This window comes from Borostomias antarcticus (genome assembly GCF_949987555.1).
Source record: "Borostomias antarcticus genome assembly, chromosome: 17".
Taxonomy (NCBI): Eukaryota; Metazoa; Chordata; class Actinopteri; order Stomiiformes; family Stomiidae; genus Borostomias; species Borostomias antarcticus.
In genome coordinates this window covers 12,544,193-12,570,843 of record NC_140250.1, presented here as the reverse complement: position 1 = coordinate 12,570,843, position 26,651 = coordinate 12,544,193, and the positions used below count along the sequence as shown (strand labels likewise).

The 26,651-nt window shown below is 45.0% G+C and overlaps 1 protein-coding gene across 2 annotated transcripts in view; it reads left to right on the top strand.

Moving 5' to 3' along the window:
* got1 (glutamic-oxaloacetic transaminase 1, soluble) overlaps positions 1-22,907 on the top strand; it is a 29,360-nt gene extending 6,453 nt beyond the window's left edge. For both annotated transcript variants that reach the window (XM_084452146.1, XM_084452147.1), the window contains exons 2-9: positions 3,482-3,663; positions 5,213-5,336; positions 9,328-9,440; positions 9,677-9,781; positions 9,930-10,080; positions 12,601-12,766; positions 13,236-13,378; positions 19,010-22,907. In XM_084452146.1, the coding sequence (XP_084308272.1) occupies positions 3,482-3,663; positions 5,213-5,336; positions 9,328-9,440; positions 9,677-9,781; positions 9,930-10,080; positions 12,601-12,766; positions 13,236-13,378; positions 19,010-19,149 (1,124 nt within the window). In that variant the 3' untranslated portion in view covers positions 19,150-22,907. The remainder of the gene's footprint in view (positions 1-3,481; positions 3,664-5,212; positions 5,337-9,327; positions 9,441-9,676; positions 9,782-9,929; positions 10,081-12,600; positions 12,767-13,235; positions 13,379-19,009) is intronic.
* Positions 22,908-26,651: the final 3,744 nt, after the last annotated feature.

Genomic DNA, 26,651 nt, shown 5'->3' with positions numbered 1-26,651 from the left:
GGGTAGACCGGTGGTGGAGGCAGTTCTCTCTGCCTTCCAGGGCCGGGGGGCAGGGGCATTTATCTTGACGGAAAACTATCAATAGCTTTCATTTTGAATTGCCGCTATGTTTTACGGTTGTGATGTCGCTCGTGGAGCAAAGAAGAATATCAGGGTCTGAGACAATCAGTGGCTGAGTATGGTCGGGTCTTTTCAGAACGTGGGTCTGAAAAAATAAAATAAATGCTACACATGCACACACCCAGACAGACCTGCTGTCAGGCGCACCTGTACAGCCAATGACAATGTTTTGTCCTCCACGTGACAGGTTTTGGTCTTGTGGTCTAAGTCTGGAGCCCTGGCTCACACAGTACACAGGCCTCTCTACTGACTACAGCTTAACAGAGATTGTTATTAGGCTATAGTTTATGTAGTGCAGGGGCTGAATGAGAGGGCAAGAGAAAGAGAGAGAGAGAGAGTGTGTGTGGTGTGTGTGTGTGTGTGTGTGTGTGTGTGTGTGTGTGTGTGTGTGTGTGTGTGTGTGTGTGTGTGTGTGTGTGTGTGTGTGTGGAGAAAGAGCTAGGCTACATGCAGTGGAGATCTGTGACGGCTTGGTGCTCCAGGATTAGCGTTCTTCTAGCTGGATGCTGAACTGATCTCTCTGTGTGGGTCAGTCCATAAGAGGCAGAGGGATTTGTTCCCAGTTAGAGTAAAAAAAACTTAACCATTAGCGAAATGTAAGGGTGTTATTCCAGTACATATTATAGGCCATATAATCTCTCTATTAGATAAGTTAGGTGAAAAGAATACTATTTAATTAATTACACATTCCTCCTAGACCTGTTAGTAGATCACCAACCGCCATCACACCTGCTCCTTCAGAATCAGCTGCCCTCTCTGTCTCCTGCTCCTCTCTCTCTCTCTGTCTCCTGCTCCTCTCTCTCTCTCTCTCTCTCTCTCTCTCTCTCTCTCTCTGTGTCTCCTGCTCCTCTCTCTCTCTGTCTCCTGCTCCTCTCTCTCTCTCTCTCTCTCTGTCTCCTGCTCCTCTCTCTCTGTCTCTCAGTCTCCTGCTCCTCTCTCTCTCTCAGTATCCTGCTCCTCTGTCTCCTGCTCCTCTCTCTCTGTCTCCTGCTCCTCTCTCTCTCTCTCTCTCTGTCTCCTGCTCCTCTCTCTGTCTCCTGCTCCTCTCTCTCTCTGTCTCCTGCTCCTCTCTCTCTCTGTCTCCTGCTCCTCTCTCTCTGTCTCCTGCTCCTCTCTCTCTCTCTGTCTCCTGCTCCTCTCTTTCTCTGTCTCCTGCTCCTCTCTCTCTCTGTCTCCTGCTCCTCTCTCTCTCTGTCTCCTGCTCCTCTCTCTCTCTCTGTCTCCTGCTCCTCTCTCTCTGTCTCCTGCTCCTCTCTCTCTCTCTCTCTCTCTCTCTGTCTCCTGCTCCTCTCTCTCTCTCAGTATCCTGCTCCTCTCTCTCTCTGTCTCCTGCTCCTCTCTCTCTCTCTGTCTCCTGCTCCTCTCTCTCTCTCTCTCTGTCTCCTGCTCCTCTCTCTCTCTCTCTGTCTCCTGCTCCTCTCTCTCTCTCAGTATCCTGCTCCTCTCTCTCTCTCTGTCTCCTGCTCCTCTCTCTCTCTCTGTCTCCTGCTCCTCTCTCTCTCTGTCTCCTGCTCCTCTCTCTCTCTCAGTCAACTGCTCCACACACACACACACACACACACACACAGACAGACACAGACACACACACACACCAGCTAGAGCAGCAGGACTACCTGAGTCACAGGGCTCAGCAGCTCAGAGGACCTAAGGCCTGGTAATCCCTTCCTACAGCTACACAGCTGCTACTATGGTCATGCTCCAGTATTGGTCTGCTAGTTAGCATGATCCGGCTCAGATGGGCCCATGGCCTCCTGCTCCAGCCCTGCTGCTGGTGTAGGCCGCCATAACTAACAACTAATTGTTTCGACTATAGAGTTTCACACACATCAATTTAGGTCACCTAAATTCCCACTTTAAACCTCCTATACTGTACTTCTCTGCTAGTGAACTGAGATGAGTGTTGACTTTCGTTGTCTTTTATTATTGTCCTTATTCAGCTCTGCGTTGTGTTTTGATTTCAATAAAAGACGGCCCCCAATGTCTCACAAATACCACACAGTCCACTGTCCCTTTTCCGATGTACTCCAAATGAATCTCTCCAACACGGGATTTGAGCGACAATCAAAAGCTGTTTTATTACAGAAGGTTATAGCATACAAAAGATGATGGCATATAGTCTAATGTCAGCTTGCCTGTCTGTATGGCTGTCTGGCCAAAATCAAAGCATCTGAGCTCGAGCACGGTTCTTATGGTTCGGGGGCGTTCTACCCCACCCCCCCCCCTCCCCGATCAGACTGGTCTGGTCTCTCCTGCAGCTTCTGGCCTTGTAGTGAGATAACTGGCTGATGGTTCGGTGCCCTGATCTCTGACCACAAAAATTGCTGTTGCCCACAAAATGTACCAACCATGGAATGTCACCCTTATCTCATAAGTCTATGGAAGGGAGACACAGTTTCTTACAGAAAACTCGAGCAGACAGCCACACTCAGGGGTCAACATCATAATCAGAAACAGCTAAAAGGATCAGGCTAAACCACAACATTTCTCTGAAAACAACAGCCATTTTCATCATGAGGAAAAATGTAGTTTACAGGCCTGCCATTACACTAATCTAAACCTGTAAGCTTTAGAGCAGTATATGCTCTAGGTGACGGACCAGTGTGCACATTCACTCCTACCTTATCACTGGTAGTAGTTTGGGCATGAGGATAGCAGGGTAAAGTACACCTCTGTAGTGTTCTCTCATGTGCTCTGTCAGGAATCGGGACAAAACTGGTTTGGCCTGGTCTCTTGCCGCACCATTGACTAATAGACACCAGTAACACCAGTGACGAGCATAGATATACTGTAGCCTACATAAAAACGCTAAAACGGCCCTAAATGTTGGGTCACACAATTCATAAAGCCAACGCCTACATCAGGTTGGCCATGATTAGTAAATATGAATAGATTGTAATGCCGATTTTAATGCATGAATCTGTGTCAGTGGACCTTGAAGCACAGATACTGTGCAAACAGTGTAGAACGATTATTGCAGCACCTTGAATAACCTTGTTTTTTTTTATAAAAGTGGTACCATAGTTGATCACACTTAATAATTGTGATCACTTGTGATTACACCATCAGGCAAAATAATTGCAGTTATACATTTTTGTGTACCCTAGGTCCAGGTATTCTCTTCATCTCCAATGTCCTTTTCCTATCTCTCTCCACTGATCAGTCTGGTCACTAACCCCTTCTCTTCCGAGGATAAATCAAATTAAGAATGTAGCTGTACTTGAAAAATGTTTTGAACTTAAATGAGTCTCCATCACTCTCTCCATATTTTCCCCAGTAATCATCTATCATTCTGATTAACCTGGACCTTGTCTTGGATGCGTAGTTGAAGAGGTGGTACGTGAATGTAATCTCCCTCCCTCAGCCTATAGAACGGATGAGGGCCAGCCCTGGGTGCTGCCCGTGGTGAAGAAGGTGGAGAGGATCATTGTGGACGATGACAGTCTGAACCACGAGTACTTGGCCATCCTGGGCCTGCCTGAGTTCAGGTCCTCGGCCTCCAAGATCGCCCTGGGGGGTGACAGCCCTGCCATCCAAGAAAACAGGGTAGGTAAGCAACAGGGTAAAATACAACAGGTTGCCACAGCAAGACAGGGCAGAACAGGGTAGGTTGTTACAGGAAGACAGGCTCTTACAGAGGGACAGGTTAGAATAAGGTAGGTTGTTACAGGAGGAGAGGGTAGAACAGGGTAGGTTGTTACAGGGGGACAGGTTAGAACAGGGTAGGTTACTACAGGAGGAGAGGGTAGAACAGGGTAGGTTGTTACAGGGAGACATGTTAGAATGGGGTAGGTTGTTACAGGAGGAGAGGGTAGACTGGAGTAGGTTGTTACAGGGGCCCATGTTAGAGCGGGGTAGGTTGTTACAGGAGGGCAGGGTAGAACAGGGCAGGTTGTCACAGGAGGACAAGGTAGGCTGTTACAGGAAGACGGCTCTTACAGGGGGACAGGTTTGAACAGGGTAGGTTGTTACAGGAGGAGAGGGTAGAACAGGGTAGGTTGTTACAGGAGGACAGGGTAGGTTGTTACAGAAGGACAGGGTAGAACGGGGTAGGTATTGGAGAACAGACACGGTTATAGGTAATACTTTATACAGCAGTAGAATGTTTGTACAGTAGGACCCCACTTATCCGAACCCAACGGGACCGAAGGTCGTTCGTATCTCTGAAATGTCCGGATGACTGAAACTTATGTTAAAATGCACCAAATTCAATAAGTGGTATACTTGTTTCATATAGGCGTCATCAAATAGCCAACTAAACTCGTACAGCCTAGCCTATAATAGACCTACAGTAGCCTATAATAAAATAACCGAATTTCCACTTGAGTGCGTGCTTTGATCAAATACAGTACTTTATTCTCAAATGAGGTGTACGCTGCATCGATAGGCTACTGTATTCGCAGAACAAAATGGTATAGCCTAAAAACAACCCAACATTAGAACAATTAGAGCAAATGATAATCAAGAAATAAATAAATGAAATGACAGACAAGTTGTCGTGTCTTAGGCTATTGTAGCCTAAAAGAAAGTCTCTAAAACAACCGATGTAGGCTAACGTGGCCTAGGCTGTAGGCTATTATTTAACAAATACAGTAGGTCTAGTGGACTAATCTACATGCCAACAACACGTCTGTGTTCCTGAAGTCCATTAACTGGGAACCAATAATGACTCGATGCTCCTCTGCTTCAGGTTGCTGACGCGCTTTCTGGCTACCAAGGAATGCAGCTCTCGCGCAGCAGACTCGTTTGCGTTTTGCGCTCGACAGGCTACAGCCTACAGGCAACATGTAGGTCTACATACAGTTCTGTTTTTATTCACAGTAGGGTACAGTACTGTAATGAAAATCCCACCAGTAACCAGATGGCAGGCTAAAAAAAAAAGTTTTTTAAGCCTGTCCGGTAGACCGGGAGGTTCGGATCTCTGAAGTTCGGATGAGTGGGGTCCTACTGTACTAGCTACGAAAGGTAGTTGAGTCATGTGCACCCTCCGATTTGAAGCTTGGAAGTAAGCTATTTGGAGCAATTTCTGTTTGTCACTCTGGTCTCGCTCTGTCATGCTCTCACCGTCTGTCTTTTTCTCTCTCCTTCCTCTTAGGTGGGGGCTGTGCAGTGTCTGGGGGGAACAGGTGCTCTGAAGATGGGGGCAGAGTTTCTCAGACACTTTTACAACGGGAACAACAACACCAAGACACCTGTCTATGTGTCTGCACCTACCTGGGGTAGGTACACACACCCATAAATACATATACCCATACCCCCCCCCCCCCTCCCACACACACGGGTGTTCTGGAAGTCTTCAGATAACGTGTATTTCAACCTGCACTTTGAATAGTAAACTTATCTGAGACTCTAGGGCAGGGGTGGCCAACCAGTCAGAGACTAAGAGCCACAAAAATTACTGTGGTACCACCCAGAGCCACGTATATACCAGCGTTTCTCAACCTTTTTTTCAGTCACCGCACCCTTCATAAGTACTTAAAATCCCAAGGCACCCCAGTCTAAAATAAGAAGAAAAACGTTATTGTCCATTAAATATACATTTAAAGTTAATTTATTTAAAATTCATTCATACAACAAGATATTTTCTGATAAAATATATTTTGGACTTGGTTGGGTTAGGCTGGGCTGGGCTGGGTTAGGCTGGAATGGAATGGACTGGGCTGGGCTGGGCTGGGCTGGGCTGGGCTGGGCTGGGCTGGGCTGGGCTGGGCTGGGCTGGGCTGGGCTGGGCTGGGCTGGACTGGACTGAGCTGAGCTGGACTGGACAGATGGGCTGGCCGAGGTGAAAGCAGATGGGAGACGGGGGCAGCTTGTGTTATTTTTTGTCAAGGCTAGCACTCATTCACTCACTCACTCTCTCTCTCTCTACCTATGTCTGTCTCTCTTTCATTCACTCACTCACTCACTCACTCACTCTCACACACAAACACACACACACACACACACACACACACACACATGCACACTCTCTCTCTACCCCCACACATGAAAATATAACAATTTACAATAGCCTACCGCACAGTAACAGTATGTCAGTATGTGACCAGTGTTTTTGTCTTAGCTGTCGCTCCTCAGTGGGACTTCTGCCACTCCTTGCTTGCCACAATCCTCCTCAGATTTGGCTTGTATTCCGTTGTGGCCACTCTAAGCAGTTCCTTCACATGTGTGTCAGTCAAAACAGATCTGTGCTTGGATTTCATGAGTTCCAGGGTAGAAACAAAGACTCACAAATATATGTGGACACAAACATTGAGAGTAGCTTGAGCGCAGCCCGTTTGTGCTGGGGATATTTTTCCATTGGCATTGTTTTCCAAAACTCAATGGTTCCATCCTTCAGAACAGACTTCAGTCTGTCATCCTCCGACAGTTCAATCATTTCCATCTCCGATGCTGCTTCATCTGTGACAAGTGGGGCTTTTAAACAGTCCGTCTCCGCACTGAAAGGATCGACAAGGAATGTAATCTGTGGCCTTTTCAGCTGTAGGTCCTGGAATCTGGTCACAAAACTCTCCTGGAGTTTTTCCATCTGTGTCGCATATTAGGCTGTCTGCTTTTTCAGGGCGGCTGATGCAGCATGTTCACTTGCTTTTTGCAGAGAGGGAAAGTGCATAAATTCTCCCTTTTGAAGTTGCGCCTTAAACAGCTTGAAATTGTTGACAAACGCAAACACGCTTTGCACCAGGTCTGGCAGTATCTTTAACTCCCCCTGCAGGCCCAGGTTGAGTCTGTCCAGATGACTCAGCATGTCGACCAAAAAAGACAAATCCATAATCCACTGGGGGTCTGACAGCTGTGGATAGTCCTTGTTCTTTTCCTCCATGAACAGCCTCACGGCATCCAAGAGCTCAAGGAAGTGAGACAGCACTGTGCCTCTTGAAAGCCCCCTCACAGTGCAGTGAAGCGGCAGGTCTCCAGGAAGGCCTTGGTCCAGTTCAGCAATCAGCCTGTGGTTAAGAGCATGTGTGCGGATATAGTTGATGATTTCCATCACAGGCTTCATGACGTGGTCTAAATTCAGCGTTTTAGACAAGCTGCTCCCGATGAATGATTGGCAGATTTGCTTTAGCAAACACGTCAGTCATGGTTTGTTTCACATCGATGCCGCGGGTCCTGTCCTTCAGTGACTGAATATCAAGGAGCTCTTCTTTGATCACACAATCTTCTGAAACCGACCGTGCAAATATGGCCAACTGTGGCTTGTCTTGTATGTCACAAGACTCATCCAATCCAACACTGAAATATTCGCATTTCTGAAGATCAGAATGTAATTCTGGCACGGTTTATGTCCGATATTCTGTGTTCAACTGTGTGGCGTGACAGTTCACGTGACAACTGACACCATCTTTTTCAGTTTGTCATTTTCTGTAGACCAGATTTCAATAACATCAGTGATGCATTTCTTCTTCACAAACTCGCCTTCGTTGTATGGCATTTTAGCACGAGCAATGTTCCATGTCACTTGATAAGAGGCAAGCGTCGCTGTCTCTGCCTGCTTGGTAAATGAACGGAACAGCTGGGTCTGTTTCTGTGTCTGATTTTTCAAGCTATTTAACTTGTGCTAGCGAAGTTCAGTATCTTTTGGGTAGTCCTGGTCATGTTAGCATGTGTTGTGGTGAAGTGGCGCTGGAGATTGAAGCTTTAATGTCCCAATGATGTCTGGCATATCAGACAGAATGGCTGACATTACGTTCGAAATAGAAAAAATTACTCTCCCACTCGGGTAAAAATGTCCTGTGTTCGTCTTCATATTTTCGTTTCGCTGTGCATTTCTTCTAATCCATTCTTTTGTTGTGTAGGCCTACACGTTAGCTAAGTGTGCATTTGTCGTAAAAGAGCATGACCCACGCAAAGCAAATTATTTTCATTTCTTTTGTTACCAAGGTGATTTGCTACCGTATATAATTTGAAGTCACACGACTTCCTCACGACCCTAGCGTTGCTTCAGACCAATTATATGATTTTATGACAAATCTGCAATAAACTAAAAATGGGCGGGAAGAAATGCACAGCGAAACTAGAGAGAGGATAGAGAGAGAGAAACATTCTTATGAATGATTTTTTTTAATGAAAGGATGGAAGAGCTGCAAGCCAATTTTTATCAATGGATGGAGGAGCAGCACATTGACGGGCTGGCGAGCCGCGGGCTGGCCACCCCAGCTCTAGGGCTATTTATAGTGTCCTTAATAATGAATGCAGATCAGGACTGCGGAACATCCTGTATTCTACCACTTTATTACAGCTGCCTGTTAATGCAAACAGCCTGCTCCTCCAAACAGCCAATCATATGGCTTCAACCTAATATACAGGTATAAAGCATGTAGACATGGTGAAGAGAATTACTTGTTGTTCGACCAAACATTAAAATGGAAAAGACGTGTGATCTAAGCGACTTTAACCGTGGTAGGATTGTTGGTGCCAGAGGTAGTGGCTCTGGCACCTCAGAAACAGCTGCTCTCCTGGGATTTCCAGAGACGGGTGCGATAAACAAAAAATATCCAGTGAGCGGCGGTTCTGTGGGAGAAAACACCTTGTTGATGAGAGAGGTCAGAGGAGAATGGCCAGACTTGTTCAAGCTAACAGAAAGGCCACAAATGCTCAAATAACAGCTGTTTACCATAGTGGTGTGCAGAAGGGCATCCCTGAATACACAACAACACGTTGGACCTTGAAGCTGTTCTAAAAGCTAAAGGGGTTGGCGTGAGTTAAATAAAGTATATTACTTTTGCCCATGGTTGTACAGCAGTCAGAGATGAGTTATGTCTGTGCCCCAGCTGCTGTCTCTCTCCTGCCCTTGACAAGGGTGCTGTGGCCTGTATGAAGGACTCCTTGTTTTTGCTTTGTGTTTTGAAGGAACCATAACAAGACAAGCTTGTCTCCTGACTTGTTGATCTTTTTTGTACCAGTCATGACTCAGTTTAATCTAATTGCATCTTCTTTCTTCAACGATTTCAAGATAAGATTATTAATTTCTTTGAGAGGGTAACGTTACTACCCGGTACTAGATATGTGTACCTAATGAAGTGGCCATTACATGTACTGTACAAAGCAGATAACAGTGCTCTACTATATAATGACATAAAATAAAAGCCCATGAAAGCAGTGTAGAAAAGAAGGTTGAGGAAGTGAACTAGCGTTCTGAACTGCTGTTTCTCACGCAGTCCTAGCAGGTTTAGAGTCAGTGTTGATGTCAGGTCTGTATTGTGTTCCCAGAGAACCACAACGCCGTGTTTGCCAACGCCGGATTCGAGGACGTTCGTCCCTACAAGTACTGGGACGCCAAGAGGCGGGGCTTGGACCTGGACGGCTTCCTTGGCGACCTGGAGGTAAGCAGTTGGAACATGAGAGAGACTTGGCTAAATAATATAAACCACGTGAGTGTTTCTGACGGAGAGGTCTGTTTTGAGAGATGTAGCCTAATGCTTGGGGCCTCTGCTCTATAGATGCTAACCATCCTTCAGCTGACTGCCCCCTAACCTTAACCAGCTGTTGCATATTAGCGGAGTTGGAGAGATTTTGACCTCCCTAGTGATTGATATTGACCTTTGCCCCCCTGTCCCAGAGTGCGCCAGAGAACTCCATCTTCGTGCTGCACGCCTGCGCCCACAACCCCACCGGCACCGACCCCACTCAGGAGCAGTGGATGCACATCGCTGAGGTCATGATGGTGAGACGCACACACACACACACACACACACACACACACACCCTACTTAAGGAATCTGCCAAGAGATGTGTTCTTTGGTTCTAACATGGATCATTTGGTGGAAGACAGAACATTTGGGCTCTAACGCATTCTCTCCTGTGTGTTCCAGCGGAGGAACCTGTTTGCGTTCTTTGACTCGGCCTACCAGGGCTTTGCCTCAGGATGTCTGGACAAAGATGCCTGGGCGGTGCGCTACTTTGTCTCTCTGGGATTTGAGATGTTCTGTGCCCAGTCCTTCTCCAAGAACTTTGGCCTCTACAGTGAGTCATGAGTACACACACGCACACACATATTTACTCAGGCTTCCTCGTCCACACCTGCCCTCTCCTGGGTCTCAGTCAATGAGCTTGTAGATAATTTAAATTCTAAAATTACAAATATTATTTATGCCATTGCGCCCACTAAGGTGAAGGTAGTCTCTGGTAAGATCGTTTCTCCATGGAGAAATGCCACGCTGGTCAGAATAGAAAAAAGAGTGTCGAGGAGCTGAACGCAAGTAGCGAAAAACATATCTCCATGTTCATTATGACATCTAAAGTATAAAGAGAGACTTCACATGTATAATTTGGAGCTGAGAAATGCACAGCAGTCCTTCTTTTCCACATCATCACCAAAAACACATCATCACCAAAAACAATAATAATGCACATGCTTTGTTTGACACTGTCGAATAGGCTAACAAACCCTCCTGTGTCAGTAGCCTCTGAACTTCTATCCACCATGGCCTGCAATGAATTTGCCTCATTCTTCACTGACAAAATTCAGAAAATTAGACAAGCAGTCAGTGCCTCCATATCAGGTACAGAATATGTGTTGTCTGTCATAGTAATTGTAGTTTCACCACCTCACCACCTCCCTCAACCTTTAAAAATCTTCTACATGTCCCAGTGTACACTTAAAATCAATACCATGACACAATTTTATCCGATCAACCATAAAACCCTGGAAGATATTTTATATCTAAAATCCTCCTTCTGTTGCCTTGATATTCTGCCTACAGGTTTTTTCAAAAATGTATCTAACTGCATGGACTCTGAATTACTACAAAAACCCTGAAAACTGCAGTCGTCAAGCCACTCTTAAAAAAGAATAATCTAGACACCTCACAAATGAACAATTATAGGCCCATATCAAACCTCCCGTTTTTAAGTAAAAACATTGAAAAAGCAGTTTTTCAACAGCTGAACAACTTCCTGGCATTAAATAATTGTTTTGATATCTTCCAGTCAGGATTTCGACCACACCACAGCACCGAGACTGCTCTTGTTAAGGTCTTCAATGACATCCATTTAAACACAGACAATGGCATAATTTCAGTCGTAGTATTATTGGATCTCAGCACTGCATTTGACACGGTTGACCACAACATATTACTAGGCTGACTTGAAAACTGGCTGGGAATTTCTGGCACAGTGCTAGACTGGTTTGTATCCTACTTGAAGGACAGAGACTACTTTGTGTCTATAGGCAATTACAAATGTGAGCGGACAAAAATGACCTGTGGAGTTCCCCAAGGCTCCATTCTGGGGCCTCTTATGTTCAACATTTACATTCTCCCACTTGAAAAAATTATGGAAAAAAACTAAATATGCTACCATAGCTATACAGACGACACACACATTTATATCACCATATCACCAGGGGACTATAATCCCATACAAGCGCTGAGTAAGTGCATTGAACAAATCAACGATTGGATGTGCCAGAAAAAGTCAGCGTTCAACTCCAATCAGTAATGCTAAAAAAACACAAACGAAGCCAGAAATCTTGGTGTAGTCATGGACTCAGACCTCAATTTCAGCAGTCACATTAAGACAATTACCAAGACAGCCTACTATCACTTGAAATATATATCATGGATTAAACGATTTATGTCTCAGCAGGATCTTGAAAAACTTGTCCATGCGTTTCATCTTCAATAGACTCAACTACTGTAACGGTGTGTTTACAGGTCTTTATAAAAAATTGATCAGACAGCTGCAGCTGATTCAGAACGCTGCTGCTCGATTCCTCACTAAGACCAAGAAAGTTGATCACATCACTCCAGTTCTGAGGTCTTTACACTGGCTTCCTGTCTATCAAAGAATTTACTTTAAAATACTGCTGTTGGTTTATAAAGCACTGAATGGTTTAGGGCCAAAATATATTTCTGATCTGCTGCTACGTTATGAACCATCCAGACCCCTCAGGTCATCTGGCACAGGTCTGCTTTCTGTCCCCAGAGTTAAAACAAAACATTGAGAAGCAGCGTTCAGTTTTTATGCTCCACATATCTGGAACAAGCTTCCAGAAAACTGTAGGTCTGCTGCAACTCTCAGTTCTTTTAAATCAAGACTGAAAACTTTTCTTTTTGCCGCTGCTTTTTATTAAATCAAATAATTATTCATTCATACACTACACAGTAACTTTTATTCCTGTATTTTATTTTTCCTGCATTTAGTTTTAAATGTCCTTTTTTTTTTGGATTTCGTTTTACATAACCTTTTGTGTTACACTTTGTCTTGATGCTTTGAATGTCTCATGTGAAGCACTTTGAATTGCCTTGTTGCTGAAATGTGCTATACAAATAAACTTGCCTTGCCTTGCGCACACACACACACACACACACACACACACACACACACACACACACACACACACTCACTCAGACCCAATGCTCACAATGTGTGTGTGTGTGTGTGTGTGTGTGTGTGTGTGTGTGTGTGTGTGTGTGTGTGTGTGTGTGTGTGTGTGTGTGTGCGTGTGTGTGTGCGTGCGTGCATGCACGCGCTTGCTGTCAGATGAGCGCGTGGGTAACCTGACGATCGTAGCTCGGGACCCGGACAACCTGAAGAGGGTTCTGTCTCAGATGGAGAAGATCGTCAGAACCACCTGGTCCAACCCCCCCTCCCAGGGGGCCCGTGTGGTCGCCATCACTCTCAACACCCCCGACCTCTTCGCTGAGTGGTGGGTAGTAGGTTCACACCAGGGATGTGCACAGCGGCTATTTTCATTGTGCACGGTGGTTTTGTAACCGACTACACGACTAGTCTAACCCAACCACTCAGCGGCAGCCAATTTGCAGTGATTACTCAGGGTAGGCTACTCAAGACATCAACCTTTCTCTGTCGCTATTTACCTCCCTCCCTCTCTCTCTCTCGCCCCACTCCCTCTCCCAACCCCCCTCTCTCACCCTCTATCTCTCACCCTCTCTCTTTCTCTCACCTCACTCCCTCTCTCTCTCCCTCTTCCTCTCTCACCCTCTTTCTCTCACCCTTTCTCTCACCCTCTTTCTCTCCCTCTCCCTCACCCTCTTTCTCTCACCCTCTTTCTCTCACCCTCTTTCTCTCACCCTCTTTCTCTCACCCTCTCTCTCACCCTCTTTCTCTCCCTCTCTCACCCCCTCCCTCGTTTCTCTCCTTCTCCCCCTCTCCAGGAAGGAGAATGTGAAAACCATGGCGGAGCGGGTTCTGCTGATGAGAGCCCAGCTGCAGAAGAAGCTGCAGGCCCTGGGGACGCCCGGCACCTGGGACCACATCACACAGCAGATCGGCATGTTCAGCTTCACCGGACTCAACCGTGAGTACACGCATGCACGCACTCTCTCTCTCAGCACCTAACAGATGGACATGTTTAGTTTCTCCAGTGTGTATCCCTGGAGCAGAGCTTTGTTTTGGTGTGTGTGTGTGTGTTTGTGTGTGTCTGTGTGTGTGTGTGTGTGTGTGTGTGTGTGTGTGTGTGTGTGTGTGTGTGTGTGTGTGTGTGTGTGTGTGTGTGTGTGTGTGTGTGTGTGTGTGTGTGTGTGTGTGTGTGTGTGTGTGTGTGTGTGTGTGTGTGTGTGTGTGTGTGTGTGTTAAATACTCACATACACTTTGTGGACGAAAGTATTGGGACACCTACAGGAGCTTTTATGACATCCCATTCTAAATACATAATTTAAATTTAAATACAACATTTTAGAGTGTTTCGTTGGGAGCATTTGGCCATTCTTCCAGAAGAGCATTTGTGAGGTCAGACACTGATGTTCAGTGCAATGCTAAGCGTTGGATGGAGTGGTGTAAAGCACGCCGCCACTGGACACTGGAGCAGTGGAAACGTGTTCTGTGGAGTGAGGAATCACACTTCTCTATCTGGTAATCTAATGGATGAGTCTGGGTTGGGCGAATGCCAGGAGAACGTTACCTGCCTGACTGCATCGTGCCAACTGTAAATGGTGGAGGAGGGATAATGGTCTGGGTTGTTTTTCTGGGGTTGGCCTGGGCCTCTTAGTTCCAGTGAAGGGAAATGTTAATGCTTCAGCTTACTAAGACATTTTGGACACTTCTATGCTTCCAACTTTGTGGGAACAGTTTGGGGAAGGCCCTTTTCTGTTCCAGCATGACTGTGTCCCCAACCTGGTCTCACCCGGCAGACGTCAGAATTCGACGTTTGTCCATCGCCTCCAAACGTCATTTTTAGACGGCATCAAATGTAATTTTTAGATGGCATCATACAACTCCAAACGTCATTTCTAGACGGCATCATACAAATGATGCAAATAACGTATATGCGTGGAGGCGCTCGGGCAGCGAGCATTGAGCAATTCCCCTGCACGCCCGCACGCCTCCAGGCCAGGTGCCCGCGCAGGGGCATTGCGATATGCGGAGCGTGCCCACTAAGTGCCACTCCTGGGTCCAGTTTCGTAAATTTGCCTGATCCCTGTGTCCACGTTAGAACACAAGCTATAACAATAGTAGCTAATGCTAGATATTAATAATGACAGTAAGAATGTGAGCTAGTTGGCTAGCTAGTAGTCTTGTTTGCTAGTTGCTTGTAAAACATTGTTGTTGTTTGCTAGTTTCGCCAGTGTAATGGAATTAAACTGATCTAGTCAAAAGGATTTACCAAGATTCGCTCAAAAGGTTAAGTCTGGTTTATTGTGAAAACATACGAGCGCAAGGACTTCCTGGACAACGCAACAAGAGTGGTTTATCCAGCGAAGCGCCGCCCCTGGGTCTTGCTCTGCCTTATATTCAAGCAAAACACAGGTACGGCGCCTCCAGGATGTGATTGGCTACTCCATTGTACGTCATAGTAAGGTGACGGATATCAAACAGTGGTTGAGGGATGAAAAGAAAAGCGCGGTACACTTTGAATATAGACAAAGGAACAAAAGGCCTGAGCCAGGACGGGAAGGTTGGGTGTGAGGCCCTTCCTGTCTTGGTGAGGAGGAAGACAGAGGTTCAGGAGGTGTTTGGAATTACAAAAGAGAGAGAGGAACAAAGGTTTAAGGTGTTTGGATGTAAATTCTATAACAATCCCCCATTTGTGCCTGAACAGGTACACAAAAATAAAATATAAAATCCAAACAAAGTGTAAACATTCAGCTATGCTATACATGTGGAAAGGAAGTAATCTCTCCACTAGGTGGAGCAAAAATAAAAAAAAAAAATTTGTGAAATATTTAACAAAAAAATTGATTATTTTCTTTCCACGTGCAAAATCACGCACCAAAACCCCTTGTTTCAGAAATATGACAGGAAACAAGGTAAAAAAGATGACATGATTATATACTATTTATAGTCTAAAAGTGGACAACCATTCACCAAAAACCTTGATTTAAAGTTTGAAACAAGGTAAAAAGATGAATGGTTACCAGTGTAAGAAGGGCAAAAAACCTCTTGGTCAATTTAGAGGAAAAACCCAAACTTATTTGTCAACTCATGTTTCAACCATTGTAACTCTTGTAAACAAATATGATATTTTTTCAAGATAATTTCAAAGTTCATTCACTCTTGTTGTGAATAATCGCATGTAATTTCTTCTGGATCGTAGCTTCCATGTTTGGGTCTCTGAATGTTCAATGTAGGTTCCAGTGTGTGCGGTTAGAGGTGCAGTCATTGCTGTTGAGCTTGTCCACGTTGTCATAACAACAACCACGAGAAGGAGGTGACCGGCAAGGTCAGTCTCCGATTGCTCATCAGAGGAGAGGACAGTGTGGCGGTGACCGGCAAGGTCACTCTCCGATTGCTCATCAGAGGAGAGGACAGTGTGGCGGTGACCGCTTTGCCCTTGAGATCTCTGGTTCGGCTGCATGGACCGTCCTCTCAGCTACTTTTGACAGCTATTCCACACAGGCCAGAATGCCATGGTCCTGATTGTTCCATCTTTGACGGGTAGGTTCACCCGGCTACATCTCTTTGACGGGTAGGTTCACCCCGCTACATCTCTTTGACGGGTAGGTTCACCCCGCTACATCTCTTCTCTTCCATGTTTTCTGGCCTGTTCTCAGGCTGCTCATCTGCTCCTTGGTTTGGGACGCAACGGCGTCGAAGTTCTCTCAGCTACTCTGGCAGCCGTCTGCGTGGTGAGTTGAATCTGGTACGGCCCCAGGTCGCGGATCAGGACCCAACGGCCTGGTTGGAGATGATAAGAAGAAGCCCTCTCTGGCGTCCAGAATGGTCACCTTTCCTTAGTGGGGACTTCATACGGGGCAGGTCGGCAATGTCTTTGAGAGACATGGGAGGAGAGACCTGTGAATCCACAGATGAGAGAGACAACAGAGACAAAACAGAAGAGCAAAAGGAGAGTCCTCTGGTCTGGTCTCCCTGTTCCCCTCTTTGAGTCCTCTGGTCTGGTCTGGTCTCCCTGTTCCCCTCTTTGGTCAGGAACCCCCTCTTTGGTCAGTAACGGTTATCAGCAGTCTGTTGAAGATAAGTTAAGATCGTTAAGTGCAAGCCACATTCTATCATCCCCTCTTCCTGGCAGGAGATGATCCTGCTTTGGGGAAAAATGGTGTTATTCAGTCAGGAAAACTTAAACAGGGTGTCTGTTCAAGTGTCATTAGAGCCAGTCGGGCTCGTCAGTCTATGTAGTTTGTCAGTGGGGATCTAGCTTTTGTCCATTTACCGAATCGGACAGTAGCAGGGATCTAGGCTCTGCAGTAGCCTACAGTGACATCAGGGGCAGTGTAAGAATTACTTTAACACGCCCAGTCCCCAGTCGGGATCAAGGCAATTGGATTTTGCTCTTAGAATTTCTCTCGCGATTTTATGAAATAAAAGAAAAACATTCTTGTCTCAACAAAATAACACTAAAATGAACTTGCTTCATTTGCAATTAACAAAATATCAATTATCTAACAGAGTATTTGGCACGCTTCCGAAAAAATGGTCTCTTCCCTATGTCATACTTATCTGTCGTTCACGGTGAGTCGGTGACATGGCCCATCTGTAGGGAAACAGGCCGGTAACCTCCATCTCCACTTCCGGTCCTGTGCCCGTCTCCTGGTTCGGCATTCACCCATCACTCCCGGAACGACAGGTGTCTGTAAAAACACTCAGAAAAACACTCAGACCCGATGAATGTGCCTCAAACTATAAACATGAGATATTTAACATAAACATTAAAAATATATAATTGGGTTAGGAGATGCTGTATTCAGATTAAGACACTGGCAAACATTATCTATCCCCCCACTATCATGCACAAACCTTACGTCCTCAGCTACATCTGTCTTGTCCTGTTTATTTACCTTAAAAAAATGGGTCTATATTGGCTATTTAAAATCTACCTTGTGGGTTGTTCAAGGGAACTCCAGCAGGTGGCGCCGAATCCCAGGTTTGAGAATTCTCCATTTCTTTTATCTTGCGGTAACTGTGACATTCTCTAATCCAGTGACCAACTTTACCACAATTAAAACATGTATCAGGTCTGTTTCCCTTCCTGTCTTCCATCCTGTGATCTGTTCTGTTTCTAACACTACGGTTCTTATTGTTCATGTGACGGCCCTGTGGTCGTTGTTGGTTGGGAGCAGACGGAAAAACAGAGTTGGGAGGCGGGGCGGCAGCTACAACAGCGAGTGAAACAGACATAGTTCGGGAAGGATGTGTGACATCTGAGTGCCGAGTCGGCGTGAAAGAGTTCAAAACAGAATGACTAGGAGGGGGAAGGGACTCTGAATATTCATCTCGCTGATTAACTTCCTCAGCTACGCTTTCTGACTTGAAAAAACACTCGTGCGACTATTTCCCACTTCCTGAATGCATTCCAATCTATCGCATTTCCAGGCTCCCTTCCTAATCTAGTCATCTCAAACACCTCTAGCTGAGCCCGAATCTTAGCTAAAAATTTAACACCAAGTGTCGGATGGGGATGTAAGAAATCGAAAATGCTTTAGCACATAACGAAATCTGCCAACAAACGCTCACAGAATAATGCTTCAGTGCAACAATCTCATCAGGGCTAGACAAATTGACGATATTAAGCGGCAAGCTAGCAGTAGAATCCCTAATGAACACGACGCAGCCTAAAACCCCAAAACAGCAATGAAAGGAAACCTTATAGTTAACTCACGGCGGGAAAGAATACAATTTCGAAAGAAACAAAGACACATTAAACCGCTAAGTAACTCACCCAGCAACTGGTCCTTTGTTATCCCTCTGGCTCGATGGCGGATCACGGGAGAGCGGAGTGGTGTTTTCTGCGTCTCCCAGACGACCAGCTACTAGATCCAGCAGTTAGGATTTAACAGTCGAAACAGTGTACAAAATACTTACAATACTTACCTGGATAATAGGCGCGCTTAACAAACAATACAAGGCAAGAGCCGAAGCTCAAACAGTAAACAACAAAGACTAACAACCCCGTGCAGGGACACAGAACACAAAAGACGAACAAAGGCCCACGTTACAACACTCGGCTGACCCCCAGCCCTCTTGGTTGGAAGCTACCCAACCACCCGGGATAAAAAGGGAAACGTTTCTCCAAGAAAAACGCGGACCGGACACTACCAAATCACTTCCCAGTAGCTACCTTCGTTGAGAAAAAAGACAAAGCAAGGTCCATAAAGGCACGGTTGGGAGAGGTTGGTGTGAAAGAACTTGACTGGCCCACACAGAGCCCGGACCTCAACTGCATCGAACACCTTTGGGATGAACTAGAACGGAGATTGCGAGCTAGGCCCTCTCGCCCGACATCATTGTCTCACAAATGCTCTTCTAGATGAATGGGCAAATATTCCGACAGACGCACTCCAAAATCTTGTAGACATCCTTCCCAGAAGAGTGGAAGCTGTTATACCTGCAAAGGGGGGACCAACTCCATACTAATGCCTTTGAATTAAGAATGGGATGTCATTAAAGCTCCTGTAGGTGTCCCAATACTTTTGTCCATATAGTGTACTGTATGTACAGTATTAAAACTCGTCCTACCTTCTCCCTCTTCCTCCAGCTAAGCAAGTGGAGTTTATGATCAACGAGAGGCACGTCTACCTGATGGCCAGTGGTCGTATCAACATGTGTGGTCTGACCACCAAGAACATTGACTACGTGGCAGAGTCCATCCATCAGGCTGTCACTCAGGTCCAGTAGAGGACTACACTACCCACAGCACTGGGCATCACACCTCCTCCTCCTGCTCTTCCTGCCGCTGCAGCTGCCGTGTGTGTGTTTGACCCCCTTTTAATATTTAAGAAATCTGTCCTTCCTTCCTTCCTTCCTTCCTTCCTGTCTTTCTTGAGGTAATCGCTGATCTAAATAGACTGGATAGGTTTAAGCCAAAGCTCCTCTACACAGCTGTTACTAAGCCAGTCATAACAGATCAGTGATTCCTTCTAAAGATGGAGGAAACAAGGTTGCTTTCGAGTTGATTTGAGTATTTTTAGTATTTGTAAGTATTTGAACGGTTAGACTGATATCTTGCACCAGCTATAACACACACACACACACACACACCCACAGAGTTTAAGAGAAGTGTTCACTTGTCTCTTTGTTTATTTGTTTGTTTGTTCTCTGTGTGGACCTGCACACAGTTTAGTGTGATGCAACTTAATTCCTCCTGTAGAGCTGTTGTTGTTGTTGTTGTTGTTGTTGTTAACTAGTAGAACTTATGACTTATAATTATTTTATTCCAGCTGTTAAAGGCACATTCATTGTTTATTAAAATATCTAACATTTATGATTATGTGTAGATTAAAGCAATACATTGCGATATTTGGACCTTTACAAACATGTCTGGTGCTAATTCTCCAATTATATTTACTAAAAGTAAGCTGAATTGTCCAAACAGTCTACTCAGAAAGAATATATTGACATTTATTACCTTTTAAAACCTGTGCCCCCGGGACGCAGCATTCAGTCAAAGTGTGCATGCGCAACGTTGTGCTTAAACAACACGGTAGTAGCTAACTATTCCGGCGTCTATGGATATCATGCGTTTTTTAGCTCAATGATATCATGGCGGAGGTGAGAAAACCGAAGCAAAACATCACGGAGGAAGCCAGAAAAAGAAAAAGACAATCTGATAACGTTAAGACAGTACGACAGTGCACTTACTCGCAGAGCCTGTGGGGGCGCAGTTCCGAGAAAACCGTAGAAAACGCTATGTATTGCTTTAAGCTGCTGGAGATGCTGGGTCCATTTAAGAAAAAAATGAATATGAATAATGACCATGTGAATTGATTGTATGGAAACTATGTTGAAACAAATGAACTGACCAAATCATCTGTTGACACGCTAACAGAACACAGGCCAATTAGTCACTAATGACAATCACTGTGAAAGAGAGTCATGTATGCTGCATTATATGAACATAAAACCAATCATGTTTCTAGAAGCTGGTTTGGTATGAATACCTCAGTTGTGCTGTATTGTGTATAGCACATATATGGACTGTGACCACTAACCCACACTGGGCTGGTGACCACTAACCCACACTGGGCTGGTGACCACTAACCCACATTGGGCCGGGGCCCCTGACACACACTTAAGGCCATGTTTGAATTCTCTAAAAATGGCTTTCCCCTCCCTCCTCCCATCCTTGGGAAATCACTAATCTGATGTGGCAGGATAGGTGACAGCTATGCAGAAAAGCACTGTGCTTTCACCTATCCAACCTGGTCAGATCAGATTTATCTCAAGGAGACGATGGGAGAAGGAAGTAAGGAAACGTGATGGTATTCAAATGGTAAATGGATGGTAAATGGACTGCACTTATATAGCGCTTTTCCACCTTAGCGGCACTCAAAGCACAATGGCGCCTCATTCACCCATTCACACACACATTCATACACCAATGGCGGTAGCTGCCATGCAAGGTGCTAACCTGCTCATTGGGAGCAATTTGGGGTTAGGTGTCTGGCTCAAGGACACTTCGACATGTGGACAGTCGGAGCTGGGATTCGAACCACTGACCCTTCGATCATTGAACGACCCGCTCTACCGCCCAAATGGGGTTGTACCCCAGTTTGTCAACTATGCTTTATTTTCAGTAAAGTTGACACTTTCATTATTACATCTAGTCGACACTTTCATGGACTAGAATGTCATTTTGCTCTATAGCCTACAAATAGCCTTTTTTCAGCCCGTATTTTGATAGGCCATTCGGCCTAGTTGCGCTGTCTCTCGGAGCCAGATCAAATGGATGATTGGTAATTGATAGGCTATGATGGGCCTATTCGATAGCCTAAACCAGTAATATTCATACTGGTTTAAATAGCCTAAACAATTTGATAGTAGCCTACCGGTATTTCCCATCTTTGCTGAGCAAAGGTTTTGTGTGAAAGGAATTACGGCCTGTTATATAGACGCGTGTCAGAGGTCACTTCAACAAACAGAAAAAAGCAGCCTTCTGACCTGAGACACAGCGCAACTAGGCCGAATTGCCAATCAAAATACTGGCTGAAAAAAGGCTACAGACAGATGATAGTCACGATCTATAATATATAATATAATCTATAGATATACACGATCTATAATATATCATATAATCTATAGATATACACGTTGGTCAGCGCGCATTTCCCCATGGTCAAGGAATGTTCCTGCCCGCTGACCAACGTGTATATCTATAGATTATATTATATATTATAGATCGTGTATATCTATGGATTATATTACATATTATAGATTGTGACTATCATCTATCTGTAGACGATAAGATAGAATATTACACCAAATTATAAATCATGCAATAGGCTGTGCCTTGCGTGCTATAGCCTACTTCCAATAGGCCTAAATGCATTCAATATTTTTTTGAATTATAGATTACATGTTGATAATCTGCGATGACATATTTAGCAAGGTTCATTTCAAATAGCCTACATCCATGTTCATGTGTAGGCCTATAAATAGCTGAATGATAGAGAATAAAACATTGTGGTCTAGTCGGCTGTAGTTAGTCTAATATCCTACCTGTGGCAACTGCTTTGTCACTTGAATTCTGCAATCATCCACAACTGCAAATAATTCCAGCACTTCTCACAGTCATTGGTGTGGAGCACATTATTTATTTGATGCATATTCCCACGCATCTTGTTTGATTATCTTCTTATTTAGTCCATGAAAGTGTTGATTAGATAGTAATGATTAAAGTGTCGACTTGACGTAAATAAAGAATTGTTGAAAATAATAGATTATTTTGGTAAATTATGTCAAAATGAGTTCTTGAAAGTGTCGAGTCGATGAATGAACGCCTCGATGCAATACACACTTGCTTCACTGTCTCATCGTAGCTGTTTCACAGTGGTGGGGTACCTCGAACGATGCGTATCCCGATACATGGGTCACGATACCATTGTATCACAATACATTGCGATAAGTTACGTATTGTGATACATTGCGATACTCCCTGAACTCCATGGAAGTGATCCCGAGGGCGGAGGGAATGTAAGGACGTTTTAGATCCATTTAAAACATGAATAATGTTTTAATGATTTAATTGTATCCTTTTTATGTATCAGTATCTATTCCCTATGCTAAAAAACTCCCCTTGTATGTCATTGATACAAGGGGCTGGAAAATCGATACAGTATCGCCATTTATGAAAAAAAATTCTACAGCATGTATCGCTGTATCGATTTTATTGCACAGCCCTCATGTGTGTGTGTATGTGGTGAGTGTGTTTGGTACAGCAACTGCATGTCTGTGTCAGTAGCACTATTGCACTATGATCAGTAACTGAATGGCACAAAAAAGCACAAACGCCTCACTGTTAACCTGTGTGCCGTTGATGGATGAATTCTCTGTTCACTCATACTGGAAGACTCAACTCTCAGAAAGTCCTCACAACAAAACAATGTCATGTCAGACCATTGACCTGCTGATGTGTTGATCAGGAATAAAATATGTGAAAACTTTTTGTGGTCCGTCTTGAGATGTGTGTTTTCTGTAGCTTGTCGAGGATCTGAGTTGCTGACTGTGTGTGTGTGTGTGTGTGTGTGTGTGTGTGTGTGTGTGTTGAGGCTATCACCCAAGGTGACTGACCTTTGTGCCATGTCACCAGTACAGTTAGAGAGACACCCTACCTCTCAAAATAGAGCAACCTCTTCATTCTCAGAATCAACTGTGAAGAGATCCACAGATACCTCTGTTGTGTATCAATCCATTAGTACTGTAAGTCACCCACACCTGACACAAGGACAGCTGTAACACTGAAGAAAAGTCAAGTTAGGCAAGGGTCTCTTTCAATCGGTTTATTGAGGAGTTCATATTTCTTGTTGTTCAAGTTATGGCTCAGCACCCTTGTAGAAATCTCATAAATTAGTCTATACATCTGTGCTATTATAATCTATACAAATATAAAAACATATCTCAAACAAAACAAATATCTCAGAGAACATGCGACAGAGAGAGAGCGAGATAATCACCTTTCATTTTTCATCACTTTTGTTAGGTTAGTGTGTGTGTGTGTGTGTGTGTGTGTGTGTGAGACTGTGTCTAATGGACATCAATGTGGACAGAAAAGCAGTGAAGTGTACTTTGTGCTTCACTATCACCGTTCCAGGCAGATTGAATGAGGTCACTAAGCGTTATCCTTAAATAGCCCTGTGTGCGTGTGTGTGTGTGTGTGTGCGCACGCTTATCAAGGGAGGCAGTGGCTTGACGTCAGTGTGTCATATCCCCTCCTCCATCCCTGCAATGCAGCAGCTCTGTGACGTGGGACTTATCTTTTTCTCTCTCCTTCTCTCGCTCTTTTCTCTCTCTTCAGTATTACACAATAGAGCAGGTAGCATGAGCCTGATAGCCACTAGTCTGGCCTCTACTGACTCAGGTTTTAAGGGAACCTATGAGCTGTTGTTGCTGCGTATCACCAGCTTCATTCTTATGGCTCATAGTCGGTGTCCTATGGACTTCACCCCCACCCCTTCCACACAGCCCAGCCCATTCCTAGTGCATCGTCCCCATGCTGCTCCTGCCAATACACACACACAGCAGACACCTGTACAGTACCCTGATAGGCTTACCCTTCCCTGATCCAAAACCACTGGAAAGGAAATCTTGGCTACATTATTTTGTTTTAGAGACATCGTCACTCACGCCATTCTCTCTGCTCTACGCATGCAGGACTACAGCAAAGATTTTAAGAAAGTTCAAAAGTTCTTAATTCTTAATGAAGAATACTCTACATTGATAAAAGCAGTAGGCAGAGACCGACATGCACCCAGCACCCTGTTCTCCCCCCCCCCACACACACACACACACCTTGTCCCAGCTGGTCGTGGTCCTACAGTACCACTAGCACTTAGCCTCACAGCCTCACTGACCAGCCCAAGTAGGCCTACCTTCTCCCGGCTCCTTTCCCCAAGCACTTAGCCCCAGGAACCAGCCCCATTGTGTTGCCCAGCCCCCTCACATCCTAGGACCCCAGTAAATTAACCCTGGTGTAGGACTGCTCTATGAATGATGATGTCAGGTCTGTGACAGCTATATGAATGCTTATGAGGTCTATGACTTACTCCTTTGGGTCATCTATGTAATTGACGGGCTCAGGTAATAGTATGTGAACAGCAGGTGGATTGTGATGTGATGATTATGAATAGATAGCACAGAAAAGCAAGCAATAATTAGAATGGTGTGTGTGTGTGTGTGTTGCTGAATTCTTGCAGATGGCAGAGGTGATCTTTGTTTCAGAACATGGTTCAGACGATGGCACAGTGAGCAAATTGTTCTAAGTGTTCTGTGTTACTGTGTCACAGTGTACTGATATACAGTACACTGTGTGTGTGTGTGTGTGTGTGTGTGTGTGTGTGCGCGCGCACGTGTGTGCGTGCGTGTGTCAACAGTGTGTTGATGAGAAGAGGCAGGGAGCTGAGGTCAACATCAACCATAATATCAACCCCAATATTATAACAAAATACCAACTATATCAAATATTAGGTACTGTAACAAATTGTGTCAAGTTGTGGGGTTATTCAAAGTATTGCATATCCCTTCACAATGAGGGTCATTAGCACACAAATTGTTAATTCAAGTTGTTGTCATTTATGGCTTTCTCATTAGGGATGAATACTTTTCATCTCCCCTTAACGTGGAGAAAAGTCCCTGTGGTCGTAGAAGTTGTGCTTTTATCTATTGGCTGATTCCAGTGGTTCGGAGGCTTGTTGTCACGTCGATGGCAGTGGATGGTGTATCGGTGTCACATTAGTACAGTACAGTAGTATGGCAGTTCCTCTTCTCTCTGTTAAGAGATTAACAATTCAAGAAGATTTACAGTCCAAGGATTGGGATGTAAATCAGCTCAGAACATTTTTATCCATGGCTCAGATATTATATTTGTGCTCTTCTCTTCGGTAGTTGTAGTCGGGTCCAGGTTACGTCTGCAACAGCTATTGTCAATTGATGTTAGCATGTCACAGCGCTAAATGGCGCTACATTGCACTCTGTTGAGTGTGTTGTTAACGACGACTCAGATGCATCTTACTTTTCTAGCCTCCTCATTTATCCGTCTTGTGTGTGTGTCACCTCAATCTTGCTCCTCATTTATCCGTCTTGTGTGTGTGTCACCTCAATCTTCCTCCTCATTTATCCGTCTTGTGTGTGTCACCTCAATCTTCCTCCTCATTTATCCGTCTTGTGTGTGTGTGTCACCTCAATCTTCCTCCTCATTTATCCGTCTTGTGTGTCACCTGTTGTCGAGCTGAGATAGATGTTGAACGGACAGAATCTGCAAGTCTGTGACAGCAGAGATGAACAGGAAGTGTACTACTTGGATACAATATTCTATTGTTTCTTCTTTATGGCACACACACACACACACACACACCTGTGTTTTTCTCCTAGTGGCACTGCTGAGGATTCAACCCCCAAGTCCAAAGTCCTGATCAAGAGGAAAGTCTTCTCGTGAAGGATTATTCTTTCCCTGGTGTAACGGGTCAGGTTGAGGACAGACCAGGCAGAGTTTTATGGTTCCAGGACAGGTCAGGGTTTTAAAGGTTACAGGACAGGTCAGGGATTTAAGGACCTGTGTCTCTGGAGGCTACAGGAGACAGGAAGTCATTGCCGAAGGTAAAATCTCGCCACGACTCCGTCTGCACCTTCACTCATCAGGACATTAGGACGACATCACCTAAGACCACGCCCTCCAGTGGGTGTCCGCGGTGTCACAGACCGTCATTTTGGTGCTCTCTGTGCGACGATGATGTCACGACATCCTGGGGGATGTTGGCCTATGAGGGAGATGGTAGCTCTAGTCTATAGGGTGTCGCAATGGTAGAGACTGAGGAAGAGGATGGTGAATGACAGGGAGGTGGCGTGGTGCTAGGTCTTCATCATAGGCTGCCCTGAACTCTCCTCCACACTCTTCGCTCTTTCACCAGACTTTATCCTCTTCCTGTTACCTGGAAGCATAAAACTGATTGGTTAATATCCGTTTCATGTCACAGGGACATATTTAGTGCAGTGCATCGATGGTAAACAATGTTGGGTTAAAAAAGAAAAAAGGCCTCATGGCTTTAGAGCTGTGTGTGTGTGTGTGTGTGTGTGTGTGTGTGTGTGTGTGTGTGTGTGTGTGTGTGAGTGAGCATGTGTGTGAGCCTGTGTGTAGGTGAATGTGTGTGTCTGTATAAAGTGTGTGGGTGTGTGGAGCCGTGTGAATG